Source organism: Pyrgilauda ruficollis, unplaced genomic scaffold, assembly GCF_017590135.1.
Source record: "Pyrgilauda ruficollis isolate IOZ18807 unplaced genomic scaffold, ASM1759013v1 scaffold54, whole genome shotgun sequence".
Taxonomy (NCBI): Eukaryota; Metazoa; Chordata; class Aves; order Passeriformes; family Passeridae; genus Pyrgilauda; species Pyrgilauda ruficollis.
The window spans coordinates 1501658-1520347 of NW_024527044.1; the positions used below are offsets into that span (position 1 = coordinate 1501658).

General features: G+C 37.6%; 1 protein-coding gene across 2 annotated transcripts in view; it reads right to left on the reverse strand.

The window, feature by feature from the left end:
- Positions 1 to 18690, reverse strand: part of LDAH (lipid droplet associated hydrolase) — a 109747-nt gene that overhangs the window by 15428 nt on the left and 75629 nt on the right. For both annotated transcript variants that reach the window (XM_041480973.1, XM_041480972.1), the window contains one exon: positions 143 to 225. In XM_041480973.1, coding sequence (XP_041336907.1) covers positions 143 to 225 — 83 coding nt within the window. The remainder of the gene's footprint in view (positions 1 to 142; positions 226 to 18690) is intronic.

Sequence of the window (18690 nt, forward strand, 5' to 3'; positions counted from 1 at the left end):
GGCTTCTCCAAAGTTAATGGAACGACACTCACAAAAAAAAGCAGAGTCAAGCCTGCTGAAATTCTAGTTTTGCATAAATATAGCTGGGTGTACCATCTCATGCATGTGGGCTTCCTTTGAAAACTGAGGATTAAACAGTTACCTTCTTTAAATTTTGCTTTATGGTTGTACTGTCTCTCTCCACCACCTTCATCATTTCTTGGCTTGCCATGTACAAGATGTTGGCTGCAGAAAAAGAAACAGGGAATAATGTAAATGCATAGCAAAACTCTTAGAAAGAACAATACAGACACAACTCTGCAAAAAAGCAGAGCAACTAGAGCAGTCATCGTCTTGACAATCCCATGGAAAAGAATGCCACTGACAGAAAGAGAAGAGTTTATCTCACCTAACCAAATAATTAAAAAGGCATACAGACTGAATTAACTACCCTCCTATTAATTAATTCCATAATTAATGGAAAGAGAAAGGATTTATTGATTGTAATTCTACCCATCTATCCTACAGACTTCTAGATCAGCCCATGTTGATGACTCTCTCTCCTGACCAGAGAAAGAATTTAATGACTAGCTGGCACTATGTACTTTTAGAAAGGTAAAGGTCAGCATGAAAATCCCATATGAAGGGTTTTCAAGATTAGGTTTTAAATACAAAAGATACATTACAAGGCATTATTAATCAGTAGATGATTAAATTATTGACATATCATTATGCAAGTCATTCAAACATTCAACACAAAAAATAATAAAAACAATGGCAACTAAAAATATGTGGTTGTCCTTCATAAAATTGATGGCACGTGTCCAGTCAAGACTGGACTGGGCATCAAATGTCTAAGCCTTAGCTCTCTTGAATATAAAGTATTAAAAATAGCTTAGTGCAATTTATTTTGAGTTGATCTGAAAGACACTGTCTCAGAGACATAAATGACTGAGTCTAACATTTGGACACCTAATTAATTTTATGAAGTCTTGAGTTCACGCATGTCCCTTATATGTTAGACAGCAATGGGAACTAAGCACTTCTGAAAAGTGAGTTGGTTTTTCTGGATGCCTAAATATTCACCAAGTTAAACATTCTGATACAGAAGAATCACACTGTCCACGTAGTCTGACTTTTCATACAAAAGAACCTACAGAAGCTCAATGTACATTCCAAAACCTGGCTTCCAAAACTTCCCATCTTCCGGGTTCCTCTGTCCTACCTCCTGTTCCCACTGCACTCTGCTCATATTTTTGGATAGCTTGTGTGTTTTTTCAGTAAATAATAAGAATTGAAGTGAAATTCGCACATGTAGTAACTTGAGATTAGTCACAGAGATACTAAAAGTAAAACTGTAAGACAGCAAATGCAGTAAGGGCAGTACTTCAAAAGGAAATGTCTCTGAAGGTTTGGGCACTCTGCAAGAAAGGGAACCAGGAAGGCAGGATTAAGCTAAACCGGATGAACAGCAAGGTTCAAGAGTCTATTTCAACCAAACAGGAATCCTTCAAATTTTGGAAACATGATCCTAGGGAAACCAATAAACAGGAACTTAAACTTCGGCAGGCGTTAAGTAAGAGGAAATTGCAAAGAGCAGAAGTAGGTTTCCAAGAACAAACATTAAAGGATTTAAAAATAAACAATAAAATATTCCTTAGGTATATCAGAAACAAGAGGCCTACAACAGAATTTGTACAGGCTAAGGGAGCAGCTAAAGAAGATAATGATGCTGTTTTGAAGATAAATGACTTTCCTTTATGGCATCCAACTTTCTTGTTCACTACATTCAGGAGGTTTTTGCTCTCTATATTCTTTTTTTGGTGATAACAATTTCTGTTTGAGTAGTGAGATATCAAGAAGTAGCAACAGTGGTGAGAGAACACGGAATACATCAGGGCTAGAAAGTATATTTAGGGTTTGAAATAACTCTAAACTGAGAATTGCTGAGTTAATAACAATCTTGCTACACAAGAATCACCCTGTCTTTGGGAGTAGAAAATATTACCTAATTGCCCTGATTTTACAGAGGAAAATAGGATTTTCCTGATCTTTAAATTCTGAAGTAAGCATAATTAGATGGCAAAAATTACGGATCTTTAAAAAACTCTCTCACATATGACACAACAAACTTTGGCTGGAATTAAACATCTATAAAATGAAAGGCTGTAATATGATAAGGAGTTTGGAAGCAAATAAAAAAATAGGCTTAGATAATCTGGTCTTCGTAAGAATAAAGAAGGTCTAGAGTCATCACAATTAAAAAAATAAAAGATTTATAATAAAATTTAAATAAATACTAATAAATTAATACAATTTGAAATTTTGTTTTAAAATCTCTAAATAATTATTGAACACACCTGGCAAAATAATAATTTCTGCTATGGATTAAATTGCTTTTCAAGATGACTCTATTTTCTGTGATAAAACCTTTAGACCTTAATCTGAATTAAATTACTAAATTGAGGTGGAATGAATCCTGGCCAAAGATTCTAGTCCAGGTCAATATTAAAACAAATGGGTATTTGATTTCTTAATGATCTGGTAAATAAATAAGTCCTTTATTGACAGCATTTACACAGGACACGATGTTAGTCAGTTTGTGAGGAACAGGTCGTGAGACAGATCCGATGAGAAGACAGAAAAAAAATCAATGTACTAATGAAGTTCAAATTAAAGAAATCAAGATAGATGCAGAAGAAAACCAGAGTATTTTTTCCATTACAAGCTTATAATCAATGCAAAGAATGTAATCAAATCCAGAGATCCCCAAGATGACTGGTGTTCACTATCTGCATTAACTCAGAAGTCAAATCAGACCATATACCAAGTTTCTTAAACAGTAGGAGGAGGATGATGCAAAATTCTGCAGTACCACTACAGATCACACCATGTGACCACACCTGAAGAACCATTTATTCTTTATGATGACAGCCACAACCCCTGAGGGACACTGCAAAACTGACAATGGTGGGGAAAACAATCAAAGAAGTACAATTAAAGATCTGTTGCCATCACGTTCGTGATACTTCATGGCACACTGGTTTTCCCCCTCTTAGAGCACAAAACATTTAAATACAAAACAATAAAAGGAAATACTTTTTAATGTCATATGCAATTAATTATGAACCTTGCTGCCACAGGAAACTGATCTGCACACATATTTGACGCATTCACTTTAAGTGTGTTGCCCTGAGCTCCTCTAACTGTAAACACAGTAAATAAAATTAATTTTGGGGCAAATCTCTACAAAGGCCAGATACCTTATACTTACATCAACCTCACCTTTTGGACACCATTCTCTACATCTGATACTACTCTTTCTTGGTTTCCTGTAGATATGACCAGTGGCTCATCTCTTGAATCTTACTGATGCAGAACTTCAGCTCATGCCAGTCAATCTCTCTCTCTTCAACAGCAGAGCTGCAGCTCTTTCAGCTCTTGTGCCTCTTCATATGTATGAGACTCATGCCTCATTTTGCAACACGTTAACCCACATCAACTTGTGACGCACAACATTTCCGCTATTTTTTCTTGTGGAACTATTCCTTAACCAGTAATTTACCATCCTTGTAAGAAATTTATGCACGGAACAACTTGGTTCTGTAAGGAATGACAGCATTCTCCTCTCCTTGCCCCCCAGCACTTGTCTTAAACTTGTGAAGGTCACTTTGATCCTGTCCCTCTTCAGCACATCTGCAGCATATTCTAGCATGGTGCTTTCTGTAACCTCAGCAAACATACACACTGTATTCCGCTGGTCACATCCCTAACAGCTACTGAATACTAAAGGACTGAAGATAAGACTGTCACAAAATCCTACTAGATTCATCTTTCCAGTTTCAAAAATCTTCTTGAATCCCATTTTCCAGGCAGTCATACAACTGTCTAGTAGGTGCTTCAGGTATATTTCCCAAATTTTGTTAGAACATAATGGGAGACACTGTAAACATTTTTATTAAAGTCAAAATATCCTAAATCCACTGCTTCCCTCCAATCCACATTAATGTAAGATGTTTAATGTCTGGGGAAAGCTACATTTAAAGCTATACCATTATAAAGCAGGAACAGTAACCTTCTCTCTGGCTGCTATGGAATGTCAATCTGGGCTTCTTCAAAAAAGCTATTTTTCTCAAAAGCTAAGTCACAAGTTCAGGGAGAAATCTCTCTGCTATTTCCTAATACTATACTCTGCTAACCTTGGCATTTTTTGAATATTTAGTTCTTTCCTTTTCAAAAAAACTTGTTCTGTTTCCTTATTTTATGAATACCAAGCGGCTTTTTCTAAGGAAATAACTCAGAACTTACTTATTTTGTGTGCAATTAGAAAGCCATTTCAAAAGGCTCTCAAGGACTGCTACTTTGAGCTTTTCAGCAGCTCTGAAAATCAGGTTGTGAACTAGGCACAACCAGATGCTGACACTTAAAAAATGAATGGCATCTGAAATGTTTCACTAGGTTTGAAGAGGAAGGTTGTCCTGTGCGATCACCTGCCCAGTGTTTGCTACCTGGTGTTACAGTCTCAAAACATTTCCAACCAGTGCCAATGCTTGCTTTAGCAGGAAATCTCTAAAATCCCAGAATCATTACCAAGAGTCCTGGAAAAAATATTTATTGGGTTTTATTGTCATGATTTCAAGTAGAATATAAAATGCAATGTAGAGTCCACAAGCCGAACTTCCTCTGTGAAGCTGTTTCACCCAAACCTGCAGAACCAGTCACTGCAGAAAAATAAACCACATCCAGCAACCTGCAGGACTGTGGCTCAAAATGCAAACATGGGAAATGCACTTAATGGGCTGTATGGAAGCTCTGCTGGAGCTGTGACCTCAGTGTCCATGCTGGGCTAGGGTGAGTGTGCAGCTTCCATCTGTTTGGCATCCACCACCATCACCGAACAGAGAATATCCAGGGTTCAGTAAAGGTAAAAAGAAGACTGAAATTAGTATTCTGAGAAATCATTAAAAGTGAAAGATAAGACTGTGGGACGAAAGGTCAAGAGGCTTGGAATTTTTCTGAACTATCACTGAAATCCTCTGAGACCCTGTGCAAATTAAAAAATCTCTTCTGTCTCAGTTTTCTCATTTTAAAAACATGCTTCAGGCTGCTATGACAATGAAGTGTGTTTTGTAGACTGTCTTAAAAATACTTGCAAGTGAAAAACATTTTTGTGTAAAAATATCTATAAATTAGCCCTTGAAAAATATATTTCTTTATCAATAATGAAATTTACAGAGCCAAATTCATCATATTCCCTTAGAACTGCTCAACTTAAGTGCTTAACTCACCACTACTGTTACTTTTTACAGTGATCAAGTAACAAAATCTTCACAGCTATCTAATGAAGAAAACCTCAAAAACAGAGCCAAATGTTAGTCTGAAAGTACCCAAAGTCAAAACGTGCCTCTGTGAGAAAACTGTGCTTGTTGAACTTAAAATATTTCTCTGAACTGGGTTAGTGAAGCCAACACCAAAGGCCTGGAGGACCTAATACTGCACCCACACACTTCTGCATATGGTGTGCTGCCTTTTTACTTTTAGCAGGAAGGTTTGAAGTGACTGTTAAATATTTGAAGGATGAGAACTGTCCTGTAGTTTGAAATTTGTGTGTCTTCCACCAGTCCCTAACTGGTATTTAGTCCAACTGAAATAAGCTGATCCTGCCATAAAATGAAGGTGTACGCTGTGGTTGCCTGAGCTTTAAAAGAAATTGTGCACTTGAAGAGCTCCCTCCCAAAAGCAAGGAGGGACTGAAGGAGGAACTTCACCAGTGACACACCATGAGAACAGCCAGTGTCTGAAGAACAGCGCTGCTATGATGGGATATGTAAATGAGATGAACACCACTTACATTAGCTCTTTTGGTAACCTGGATATTCAGACCCTGAAATGAGGAGGGCGTTCTCACAGACATGAGTGTGAGTGCTCCACAACTCCAGCCACAGACATACACAGTGGCTTGAAAGCTCTTTACTGGGCAAGGATGTTATGCAGTATCAAGGCTGGACTTAAATCCTAAATCTTGTCTTGCAGGGATGTGACTTATGAAGCTATCTCTCTACCTGCTGAGGATATATAAACTGCAGTTTTTTCCTGAAAAGAGTTTGGAAGAAAGTAACAAAAATTATTTTTTCTTATCCTTTGCATGGAAGGCAAAAGTCCAGTGCCCCTGCACTCTCAATTCCTATCTAGGAAACAGGCTCCTAACAATTTGGCTTTGAACCACTTGAGGATTTCTAGGAAAAGAAGTATAGAAGCTCTTCAGCTTTTCTTGTAAACATTTTTTTGCTTATTCAACATGTTGATCTAGTTTAACAGTCTAAAGCAAATTTGAGTGGGTTTTGTTCTTAATTTTCATGTTATAATCCCATTCCTTCAAATGTGTACTTTTGCATACACTGGGTTGATGCATGATGAGTCAGCCTGAGTCAGTGAGATAATCCAAAGCTCAGAAAGTGAAGCTTATAACATGAATTTTTCCAGTATCATGGCCTTTATAAATATTCCTTCGTATGGGTTTATTTCTAACAAAACAAACAAAAAAAAGTGGTTGCAAACCTACAGAAACTGGCCAAGGTACCTGGTGACAGCTGTAGAATCCCAAAGTGTTTTTATTACATGCTGTTCCATCTCAAACTGCTGATATCCCTTGTAATTCATAACCAGGTTACCAAGATTTAATAATAAAAAAAAGTTAGTGTTAATTAACTATTATAAACAATTAGGCTTAAGAGCTTAAAAGTGAATCAAAGTTTAAACAGACAAATATCATGTTTATTGTGTTTTTAACCTTCTTAAAATGCTGTAACATTTCATATGCAGATCTTTTATATACACAGGTTATCTTGAAAATGGAAGTTCCTCATTTACTCCCAGGTCAGGCTTATGAAATTTACTGCCAACTTAGCTTCTCCCCATGATCCTGCCAGTGACCTTTTTCCTGCCCTGGTAGGATCATTCCCTCTCCATGGATTAAAGGTGATTAAGGATCAATGTCAGTTCAGTCTCGCACATTTGCTAAGCAGAGACGACAAACTGTGCCAAAATGTGTTTGATTTATTTGTGGGGGTTTTGTGATAGAGGAACCCTGATTGGACTCAAATCAAGGATCCAGAAAAGAATAGAGTGCTTTATATCATTGGTAGCTCTTTAACCCAAAGTGTCACAGCAAGGACTTAATATCCTTCAGCTAAATTATTAGTTTTCACAAACAATAATGACTGAAATCAATCAAGCTTTTCAATGCTTTGGGTTATTTAATCTCCAATTCAAGCAGCCAGTTGTTAGATGGATACCTATATCTACTGAGCTAAACTTCAAACACGTTGATACAGCCACAGTGTAGCCAAGCAAACCATGTGTGAAATAGAAAACTTCCTTTTTTTTAAAGAAATGCATGCCTAGAATTATTATAATTGTTTTCTAAAGATTTTAGAACAATAGTCAAAACTAATTTCTTGTCTGCTGATTCTCTGGGTAACAAGAGATCTATGCTAGAACTTGGGAAGTTGTGCAAATTTCAGGGAAGAAACACATTTCTAACTCAGGACAGATAAACCTTATACTTGATTCTTGAAGCAATACAGAGATTTCCTGTACTTGGACAGAAATATGTGTTTTTCCTCAAGTCTTTAAAATTCTTGCTTGATTATTGAATATCCAAAGATTTGCCTGCTTATTTGAAAAAAAAAGATTAGATTAGGGCTAAATTAATAATAAACTCACATTAAAAACTGAGGGGTCACACTATGTTGTCTGAGAACATTCGAGATGATCTGGAACTATGTCTTTATGGAAAGAACTCTTGAAAAAATGACTTAAACACTGTGCACGTATCCACAGAATACAAAAGGTTATGTATTTCTGACTTAATCCTGATAAACTTTCAGAGACATACATGTCTTAGATTAACTGAAAAATAGCTCTGTGTTCTAGTGAATGACTAGAGTTCATTCTGTGTGGTTTGCTGTGTATATTAATTACATAAATATTATTTTATTATTTAAATATTATTTATGTATAAATTATATAATTTATACATAACTATAAATTTGCCTGTACATGAACTACATAAAAATGATACTGTGTTCTTTGCTGGGCTAAGGAAATGAATTTACTGTGATAGAAAGAATAGACAAAAAGAGATGCCATACTAATGAAACAAGGGACAATAACAAAGGAAAAAAAATCCTTTTCAACTTCATTGGCTAATAGTTTTCAGGAAATCATCCAAATAGTTCCTTTTCCAACAAAAATGAGTGGTTGTGAAGATAGCCCCAATCTAGACAACTTAATGGATGCACACACACATTCTTTAATAGCTTGTTCATCAGACAAACATAAAACTACAAAGGGTTACCCGAGCTCACTTCATTTCCCTACTGCTGCTGGCTTTAGATTATGTTGACTCTATCAACAAGATTGTGGCTGTAGGTGTAAATTTATTAAGTCCTACACATCAAAATATTGTTCTATTTTATAAATTAGTAGGAGCCATGCTCTGCAATGGATACAGGGAGAAAGACAAAGCCAAATTTTTACTTCAAGGTCCAGATAGTACAGTTTCAACAGCATCAACCTTGGAAAAACATACTATAACAGTTTCCAGAGTGGACAAATCCAGAGGAAAAGAAGAGCATGGCCCTGCCTTCATGATGCTTCTCAAATGCACATCTGGTGCCACTACTCAGATCAATCAACCCCCCAAGCAGACGAATACAGAGAGTACAGAGACACCTTACACTGTTTTGTGAAGGTCACACATGCTAAGATATCATTTTTTTCACCAAGAAATGAATAAAGAACTGAAGGGGTTTGTAAGAGATCAGTGATCCCCCTGTGACTGTGGTGCAGGCTGTGGGTGTTCTCAGTACTTCTGTAGGGTATTCTGAGACTCTGCAGCACAAGTTTTATGACCCTTCCTGGCCATGCTCACCCACCCACTACTTCTGGCTCCCTTGATTCTGTTCCCCATCTATAGGAAACCTATCCTTTACATACTTAAAAAAATTAAAATTCTTATGTATTCCATTTGCTTTATTTTTCCAGGTTGAATGTCACTCAGTTAATTCCTTTATTCTTCAGTAAAACAGTATTTTGCAACTGGTCTCAGTCCTCCCTTGTGTTTGAGGCTGTCTTTTAATGAAAGACAGCTTACTAATGATTAAAAGCCACCTGATGTGCAACCAGGCCCAGAAGAGAACGCTTGAGTTATTAAAAAAATGTTTGCAAATAATTTGTAATATAAAGGAATATTAAGAAGTAGAACAACATGTGAAAGGAAAGCAATTTTACATCAACCCATTACAGTAAAAACCTCTCAGGGCCAAGAAATTAGCAAGAGAGGACAAAGACACTGGAAGTCAAAAAATGTTTAGAATTCTCTTAACATACTAAAATTTAGAGCTACATACTGTAACTACAAAAGCCTCAGGTCTTTAAGCCTTTACCTCAAAGAGCAATGCCTTTACTAACAGTAAGACTTTTCTACTGCAGAATTTTTGCCTATTTCTTGGAAGCATTTTGTTCTGACTATTGTTGGAAGTGAGAGACCAGGCAAGATGGACTTTGTACCTCACTTCCAACTATTATTTCCTGTGTAAGTCAACAGTATATCTCAGTATGATGGTGTTTATATTCATCCAATTTTGAGCTAATTTTTCACCAATATTTGTCACTATTTCTTAAAAATCCCACATTCTTGTTTAGTGTATCATTACAAGTACTGAACATCAGTTCTACTAGATTTGAAATAAAAAATTGAAGAGTGGTTACAATTTACTTAGTTATTCCAAATTTCTTACATAGAAGGCTGAGCAAAGCTCTGTTAATTTGCCCTTCTCTGACATTAGAGACTTACAGGTTTGTTCTTAAACACAGTGCATAGTATAGTTCTCTCAGATGTAGCTTGATGGTTCGGAAGATGATGATGCCTTTCATTGTACCTTCATCAAGTACTCACTTGTTATGTAAAAATCTGCGGAATTGTTCCATAAATGCCAGGCTGTAAAGCACATATTTCCGTATTGGCTTGCTTCTGATAGTACTTTGTCCCTTCACTGATCGACAGCTTTGTAAAAAGCCTTTCCTAGTCTATCTTACTCTTCTGCCAACACAAAATGCACTTTCTCAGCTTCTGCTTTGACAACTGTGAAGTCAAACTTCCACAGTCTGTTTTCAACAGCCAAACTGTTGTTGCTTTTGCAGGTACAAATGTAGGCTATATGTGCACCAGTGTATGAAATGGAGCCAGAAACTACTCTGAGGCCCTGAGGCCAAGTGGAATAGAATGGCTTGTTTCCACAGAATTAGATTTTTCCCCTACCCAAACTGCTTATGGGGTTGAAGCATGGCAGTGCTAACTCAACTGAGCCCGAATACTTGGAGAACGCTAATTGGAGAAAGCTAAAACCATACCAGAATTCAGTCACATTATGAACTTTCAGATTTGCTTTTAACTAATATCTGACATTAGGCATGCTTCACCTTTATTTGGGTTTCCTCAATCATTCTGTGTTGCATCTGTTCACCTGTTTTGCTTGGTTCTTCTGTGGTAAACTGTCCCTCATTAAGGGTTCTGAAATTCTCAATGCTACTCTTGTCTATTTAATCAGCATGTATGACACTACAGGGCTGGAAGGGATCTCCACTGGTGTCTTTTTCTTACGATGAATCAATGGTACTATGTTATTTTCAGCAGGTACTTATGCATCCTGTCATTAGGAAGCACTCATGATGAAAGTTTAATTATCTTCATAGGAAATCCCATCAAGAATTCTGCTCATATCATTAACTAAAATCTAATCTGAATCACTTTTGTTGCAATGTACTCCATTATATATTACCTCATCTACCATGGACATGTAAGTTAAATTACTGCCCTTCACTTGAAAACTCTTTCTATGTTCTTCAGCTGTCTCCTGTTCAGTCTAAACAACTCTATTTTATACCTGTCATAGGATTCACCTGTTTAAATGTGGGTATCTAATGCTTAATTTTTCTTTCTTCAAAGTCAGACAAAAATACATGGTTCATCTCACCCTTAAGTACTGACCAAGACAGATTAGACAAGTGTTACCTATTTCTCCACTGACTACCGCAGGATTTTAAGTGGATTAGTGAATGAATAGAGCATTATGTTGTAAATGTGTTAAGTATTTCTGTTCTAGCACAGGTGTTACCCTTTTGTGAAAATATGACGCCAATCTGCCTCATCTTCAAATGCTCTGTATCAAACTGCCATACAATCTCTGCCAATTGCTTTTTCTGCTCTATTACATATATATATATATATTTATATATTTATATATATATAAATATATATGTAAAGCAATGCACTGTGAGAAGTAGCTGAACAGTATGTGTTGTGGATTCTCTCCTCCACAACCATCAACCGTATTACATATTGCACTTCGGATAGCTCCAAATTTTCTTAGAAGTCCCTTAAATCTATCTGTCATGCTCTGGTGGATGTAATATTCAACAGCTCTGTCTTTAATATGTGGAGGCAAAGACAAGCACATCCATCCTCCTCCTTTCTCCCCACTCTTCTTTCCAAGAGTGTTAGGTCCCTTTATATTGATATTCCAGCTCTGTCAGTTCTCTCACCTATGTCTGTTAAGACAATTAACTAATAATTTTGATGTTTTTTAAAGGTTTGCAACATGATTTTATTTTCCATGCTTTAGAAATTTACATGACCTGCACATCACCTGCCACATCTACCACCTTCCAGTAGTCCTTTTCTCCCTTATGATTTTCTTTCTCCACCATAATTTCACATCATTCATAAGCACAAATTTGCTCACAGTGATACACAGAAGGATTTTTTATCTTTTCCCTTGAATTCATCATCAAGCATCCTTTTGAAACTAAATGTTTCAATGTTAATCACCTTTTCATGGCTAAGGAAGCCAAAGCTCCCATGACACTGGTCTGCTTGAAAGTGCTCCAACCACTGTGCACACTTGAAAATATTCTTTTGAGGAAGCAGAGTGATTTTAATAGCCAAGTCTTATGCCCTGTGAAAAACCTCATTACCCTGTCATTAGTCTCTCACTCTCTACAATTTTTTTCCATACATCTTTCTTTCCCATATTGACACTGCAGCTTCCCAGGACACTTGTGATACTCTGCCTTACAAAACTATCATTTACTGTCAGGTTTTTTCACAGAATGAATCTTCTATTTCACCATTTGCCATTTAATTTCTATTACTGCTATTACTTCAGACTGTTGTTTGTGTTGGCTAAGGACCACGCAGAGACTGGGGACATCTTTTGTCAGGTGCTGGCAGCACTGACATGGAAAAGCCTGAAGTGATGCTTTCTTCTGTCACACAAGAGACTTCCACAAAACCTCCACAAATTCTTAGTCTCTTTCTTCCAGAACATTTCATTCATGCCTGCCTTAGCAAATCTGCCTCAGCAGGATAATTTCACAATAATCCGTTATCACAAAATGTTTCAGAAATATTTTTAAATATGCACAATGACAACTCTACATTCCCACTCCTGGCCTCTGTAAAGGTAAATTGGACAATATAAAACTAAATTGATAATTTGCCAGTAATTGTAGCCAAAGGAAAGAGTCCCAAATGCCTGACTGGATCTTTTTTTTGCATCTAAGAAAGAGTTATACTGCATGGGAGTGCAAAAGGTCCCTGTCAAGTTGGCTTCAGCATCTCAGAGGCTACTTAGGCTATCAGGAAAAATAACATTTCTACTTCACAGATTTTACAGTTTATTTCTAAATTGTTACTGCTGAACATTGAGTTGCAGATATGCACACAGAGTTTTGCTTGTCCTTCCGAGGAACTACATGCAGAGGGAACAAGAATAAAATAATTTGACTTCAATGGGATGATTATTGCCAAAGACTCTCCCATGAACAGAGTTGGGACTGCTCAGACTGGAGAAGTAAAGGCTCTGGGAGATCTTATGGCACATTCCAGTACCTAATGGGGCTATAAGAGAGCTGACAGGGACTTTTACAAGGGCGTGGAGTAATAGGACAAGATGGAATGGTTTTAAATCAACAGAGAGCAAGTTTAGATTAGATATTAGGAACAAATTTATTACTCTGAGGGTGGTGAGACACTAGAATGGGTTGCCCAGGGAAACTGTGGGTGCCCCATCCCTGGAAGTGTTCAAGGCCAGGTTGGATGGGGCTTTGAGCAGCATTTTCTAGTGGAAAGTGTCCCTGCCCACAGCAGGGGGGTCAGAACTGGATCATCTCTAATGTCCTTTCCAAAACAAACCACTCTGTGTGTTGGTGATTTTCATGCGCTGCACAGTTCATCTGAACTTCGACATGCTGCAATACAACTCTTTGAAAAGTCCTTTAAACTCTAAAGCAAAGTTGCTTAAATTGCAAAGTAAAGAATAAATGCTGCATTTGTATCAAAATGACCTGCAAATAGTTGACTGAATTTTTGAAAATAAGTTTACCTCAAGAAATATACTACTATCTGATCACATTTTTTTACTGGTAAGGTGCCTGTCTTACTGTAAGGTTCTTCAGTGAAGTGTAACATTAGTTTCATTTCCAGTTTATCCTTTGCTCTTGAGGAAGCAATCTCTGTCATTCCTCTGAAGGAGTCAGAAAACAGTGGTAAGAACTAATAATACCAAACAGCACTGTAATTTCCTATGAGGAAAACATATTTTCTACCGGTAATTATTGCCAACAGCAATCTTGGAAATATCGTATAACTTATTGTTTAAAACATCAAACAGAAGGAACTGCTTTGTATCAAGGATGACTAATGCAGGAACATGTGCTTCCACACATGCACAGACACATTAGATAAAATGTTGATGTTTAGAGGTTTACAAGATATAAACATTGACTTTGGGGTCTGCTTAAGTTTACACTTGAATTTAGAATGCAAACACAGCAGTTAATGTATAACCATGATGGACATGAATAGGGAGAAACAGCTGCAATTGTTACGGACGGGCTTCTCCAATCTGCTTGGTACTACCATTGCAGGAAGATCAGAACTATACAAGAAAATCAGTCAGCTGTGTTTGAGAAAGCAGAATAGAGGCTAAAGGCAAAAATAAAAAGTTATTCAACAATTATAGCCAGGTGCTTTGCAAACAATAGATGCTTTGTTGGGGAGTGTGAAAAACACTAATTTACACGTGTGATGAAGCATGTGCAGATGAAGTGGCATGTGTGATGGAAAACTGAAATGTCCACAGGCTTAATCCTGCCCAAAGTTACTTTGGAACAACTCCCACCATCTTCAAATGATAGAACTGTCTCTTAGGTAGAAAAATTCATCTCCAGCTTAAGCTCTCACATACCGTGGCAGATGGCTGTGATGCTGGGATTTCTGCCAGCATCCAGACTTTGGTTATGGAAAGTGTCTGCTCTTACCCTGCAAGAGGGACACAGAAGGGTCTGCTGTAGGTGGAGCTCAGTCCATAAGGAATGGCCAGGATGGACACTGTCTGCAGCAATTCAGTATCTCCACCCTGTGGTTCCTGCCTGAGCTCTATGGGATTACCCTGCTTTGCCAGACACGGGTCTAGCCTGTGGGTAGCTACATGGAGGTCAGTTTAAGTGCCCTTCTGAACTGGGACCTGGTGCTGATTCTTTCTTGAGGAAGCCTTATGAAATTACATCTGGCTCACCCATCCTTTGAAAAAGGTGAACCTTCTTTCAATTGGAGTGGCTTTGATTCGTAAGAAAGGTGGACTTTATACCACTTTGTACTTCATAAACATAATCTATTACTTTTAAAGCTCACTTTAAATAGACCTGACCTTTGCACTAAGCAGAAAGCAGTCTTTTGTGCCACTGGGTTTCTCTTGGCTTAAGAAAGGCCAGCATTTCCTTCCCAGATCCATGAAGATTCTGTAGGAATTTTCTCCTCGTCAATATTGCCACATTAAAGAATTATTGAGTGCTGGTGGACATCTTCATGACAAGGAGCAGCAGCAAAGTGGATTGCTCTATTGTTTTAGCTGATCACAGGAATTAAATCCAAATCAGTGTCCCCTTCAGTGACATGGAATAACAGGTACTAAATTAATTACCAGCTTTGTAAATATAATTTTCAGAAAAAAACTTACTCCAAGACACAAATATCTAGAGTTTGCCCATGGGTATGGATTTAGCATGAGTTTAAGTGCTTTGCTGGTATTGCATGATGAATTGAGTTTGATGAATCAAGCTGAATTTCTAACCAGTAAACACAAGTTATATCAGAGCCATGAGTTCTACTTCAGATATTCCTTGGGGGAGTTTCAGCAGACACGTCTCATTCAAAATGCATGATGAGCCTACTGCAGAAGGGAGTCCTTGCCCTGAATTCAGGGGGGTTTGTATTGGCCCAGGAAAAATAAAGTGCCAATTTGCAGATGACTGTCTGGCACAGTTTAACACAAAGCAACTGTAGCTGGTAGCACTTCAGTGGTATATACTTATTTTCAACATCCTTTCTGCTTTGTTGATGTTACCTCTTTCATTTTCATACCATTTGCAACACATCATTAGACTCACTGCAAATTTGTGGGCGTAAATTGTGTCCCTGGGGATGAAGCCTCACCAGGGGTGAATAAACAATCTCCCCTTCCCCAACCAAATCCCAACTGTGCCTCACATTTCATGGAAATGATCAGCAGTTCCACTATCAAAACATTCACGCCTTATGAGTAATATTTATGATGGGAGTTTTTTATGTTGGATTTTCCCCCAAGAAGAAAGAGAGGAATAATTAACAGAAACAGACCAAATGAGAAATTTCCACATTATTACTAGTATTTTCATAAGGCTTTCACAGGAAAGTAAAAGCTTTTGCAAGTAATAAAAGTCCTCATTAAACATCTTTCTTTCTTTTGGAAATGTGGTAAATTATGAAGCAGATTAATAAATAAATAGGACTATAAATACATAAAAGTCATTGCCTTCCTCCAGTAATTTAATATGAGCATCCTCCTCTGAAATAAGGAAAAGTTTATTCACTCACTGAAAGAATACAGCAGATGTGAGGTTTTTCCATCAGCTTAAGTGCTGCCTTGGTAAGGTGAGTTGTCCGACTACATTAAACAAACATTTTAGTCAGGCATCACACAGGAAAATAAACAGTAGCAAAGGAATCATGAAAATATTAAAGACTGTTATTCTTTGGCACCTTTTCCTGCAAAGCAGGTGATAAAATATTACTGTGTTTCCACAGGTAAGGAAACACGCTCTTAAACACTTTACAGAAACACATATTACGATCATCACTTAAAATGTCAGAAGTGGATAGGACTCAACTGTGACAGCACACAGGAGGCTGCTGAGAAACACTGCAGGACCAGAGGGTTTTGCACACTGGGCCAGGCTGCTGGGCTACCAAAGCAGCCTTCTGGCAGAGCAAATTCAGAGAGGGAAAAACATCTTGCAGGAGACAGCTGCAGAGTTACCTGATTTCAGGGCAGACTTCTCTTGAAGCCTAATTAATCAGATGTTAGTGAAGAGGGAGAGACTATATGTTGTATCATTTCTGACTTCTTTCTGTCCCACTGAGCATGAAAGAATGCATACAGGAAGAGAGGAGACCTGCTGAGCTCCACTGTTTTTGCCCACCTGTGATATACTGTGCTATGCTGCACAGATGTAACGTGGTTTAGTTTATGTAGATGGAATTTATGTACCATGTCAGTAATTTCTGTTCACCAGGAAATTTTGTCTGGCTATCCATCATGTCCGAAATTCTACACACATTTAAATATAAAACATCCTTGAAATGGTTTCTGCATTGTAGCCAGAAGTTATCTACAACGTACATTCATCAGAAGAAATAAAGCAATCACTTTTTACTACCAGGACTTGGATTTCCATCAGCCTGGAAAACCAGCTTGAAAATGTCCTGGGCTGGGTTCAAAGATCTGCACAGTTACCCAGTGCCCAGAGTGTAGGGAAAGCTTTTATTCTCCTGCCTACTATGATGGAAGGATGGTAAAGATATAGATGTGAGATTGCAAGGTGCTGAAATCCTTTGTAGTATCAGGTTTGGTCTCTATTTTAAAATGCACTGCATGCACCAGCCTGTCTGGCCAGTGTGGTTTGGGGAAGCTGCTCATGACTAACATACATATATATATTTTTTAGGTTAAACTAGTGACTAGGCAGGTTCAGTAGATCAACTTGGTGTCCGGGGATGCAGGTCTAGGTAAAGTTCTGCTGCTGACCAGCTATGTGATGCTGGCCAATAGCTCATCTGTTGTCTTGAACACTGGGTTCCTTTTTGAACATGCTGGTACAGCATTTGAAATAATAAAACCTAGATGAGTACATAATGTGCATATCCTCCTTGGCTGTGCATGCCTCAATGGATGGGTTTTGTTCCATTCAGCATGGAAGGCAGAGCTCTTCTGATTTTGTTCCTTAAAACAAAATAAAACTCAAAAGAACTATGCCTTCTGTGCTGAATTTACATCTGCTCATCATACCTTCTGTTGCATTTTAGTTTAAAAAGCAGAGCAAGAAAGAAAAGTAAACTAAATTTTAGCTATGAAATTATACAGCTTTTTAAAAGATTTTTTTCAGGGGCAAAACCTCTTATTTCACCATTTCATGTGGAGATTTTTATCAAGTGTTTATCTAATACCTTAAGCACTGGTCTTTATATCTGAAAAATTCAAGCAGAATAGGTGGAGGTACTACCTCATGAGGAACACAACATGATGCACTGTCCTTACACAAGTATTTTGGTTAGATGGGTATTTCCACAGCACTTCAGTCCCAGAAAAAGAACTCAAAAAAATTTTCCATCTTACTTGTCAGGAAATTGAGGTGAAAATGTAAAATGAGTTTTCAAAGAAGGCAGGAAGCAAACAACACGACTCTCACTAGAAATCAGCAGCTGTAAATTCTAATGCAGACAAAGTATGAGATATCTGACTGTCCTAGCATCAAGAGTAAAAGCTGCATAGAAAATCTGGAACGCATTGTTTTCTGGTATCTGAAGCAAAAAGAACAGTCAGTAGATTCTGAGTGGCATTAACCTCCTTCTGCTTTTGGTTTCTAGTAGAGAGAGACCCTCTGTGATCAGTAGAATGCATCAGTCATTGCAGGGTGTGATTTGCTTTTCCTGCTTTAAAGCCAGCTACTCAGACAGCATGCTGCTCACAGTGATCAGATGAAGACCAACCATAATGCCACATTTAAAATCTCTCTGATAAATAAAAAGAATTGGAATAGAAGCAGATCTCAAGCCATGATAACTTCTGAGGCTGAGTAATTCAAACCCAGAATGCTACCTCCCAGTTGGCTTCCTGGAAATAAACTTTCAAAATAACTTAAGTCGTCAATGTAAAAGCTTCTGTTCCATTTTCATAGCAACTGAAACTTACATTTTACTGGCTTTTGATGTAAATTTATCTCCAAGATGCTATTTTATAGTTGTGTAAAATTTATCCCACAATAAAACCTTTTACTCTCTGGCACCTCAGGGATTTAATTTTGTCATCCTGTACATCTGACAGGGTGAAGCAGGTACTGCAGAAACTGCCATAGCCCCTTTTTCCTCTGTAAAACAAGGGAAATTTAAACACTCCACATGAAATCTGAATGTTTCCACACTTGGAACAAGATAAAATTTGAAACACATCTCTGGAGTTTTATCTTAATTATTTGTTTTACAACTTCTGTTGGATGCTTAAATTAACTAGGCATCTCTTATTTCCAGCTTTCACTCATGTGACAGCCTAA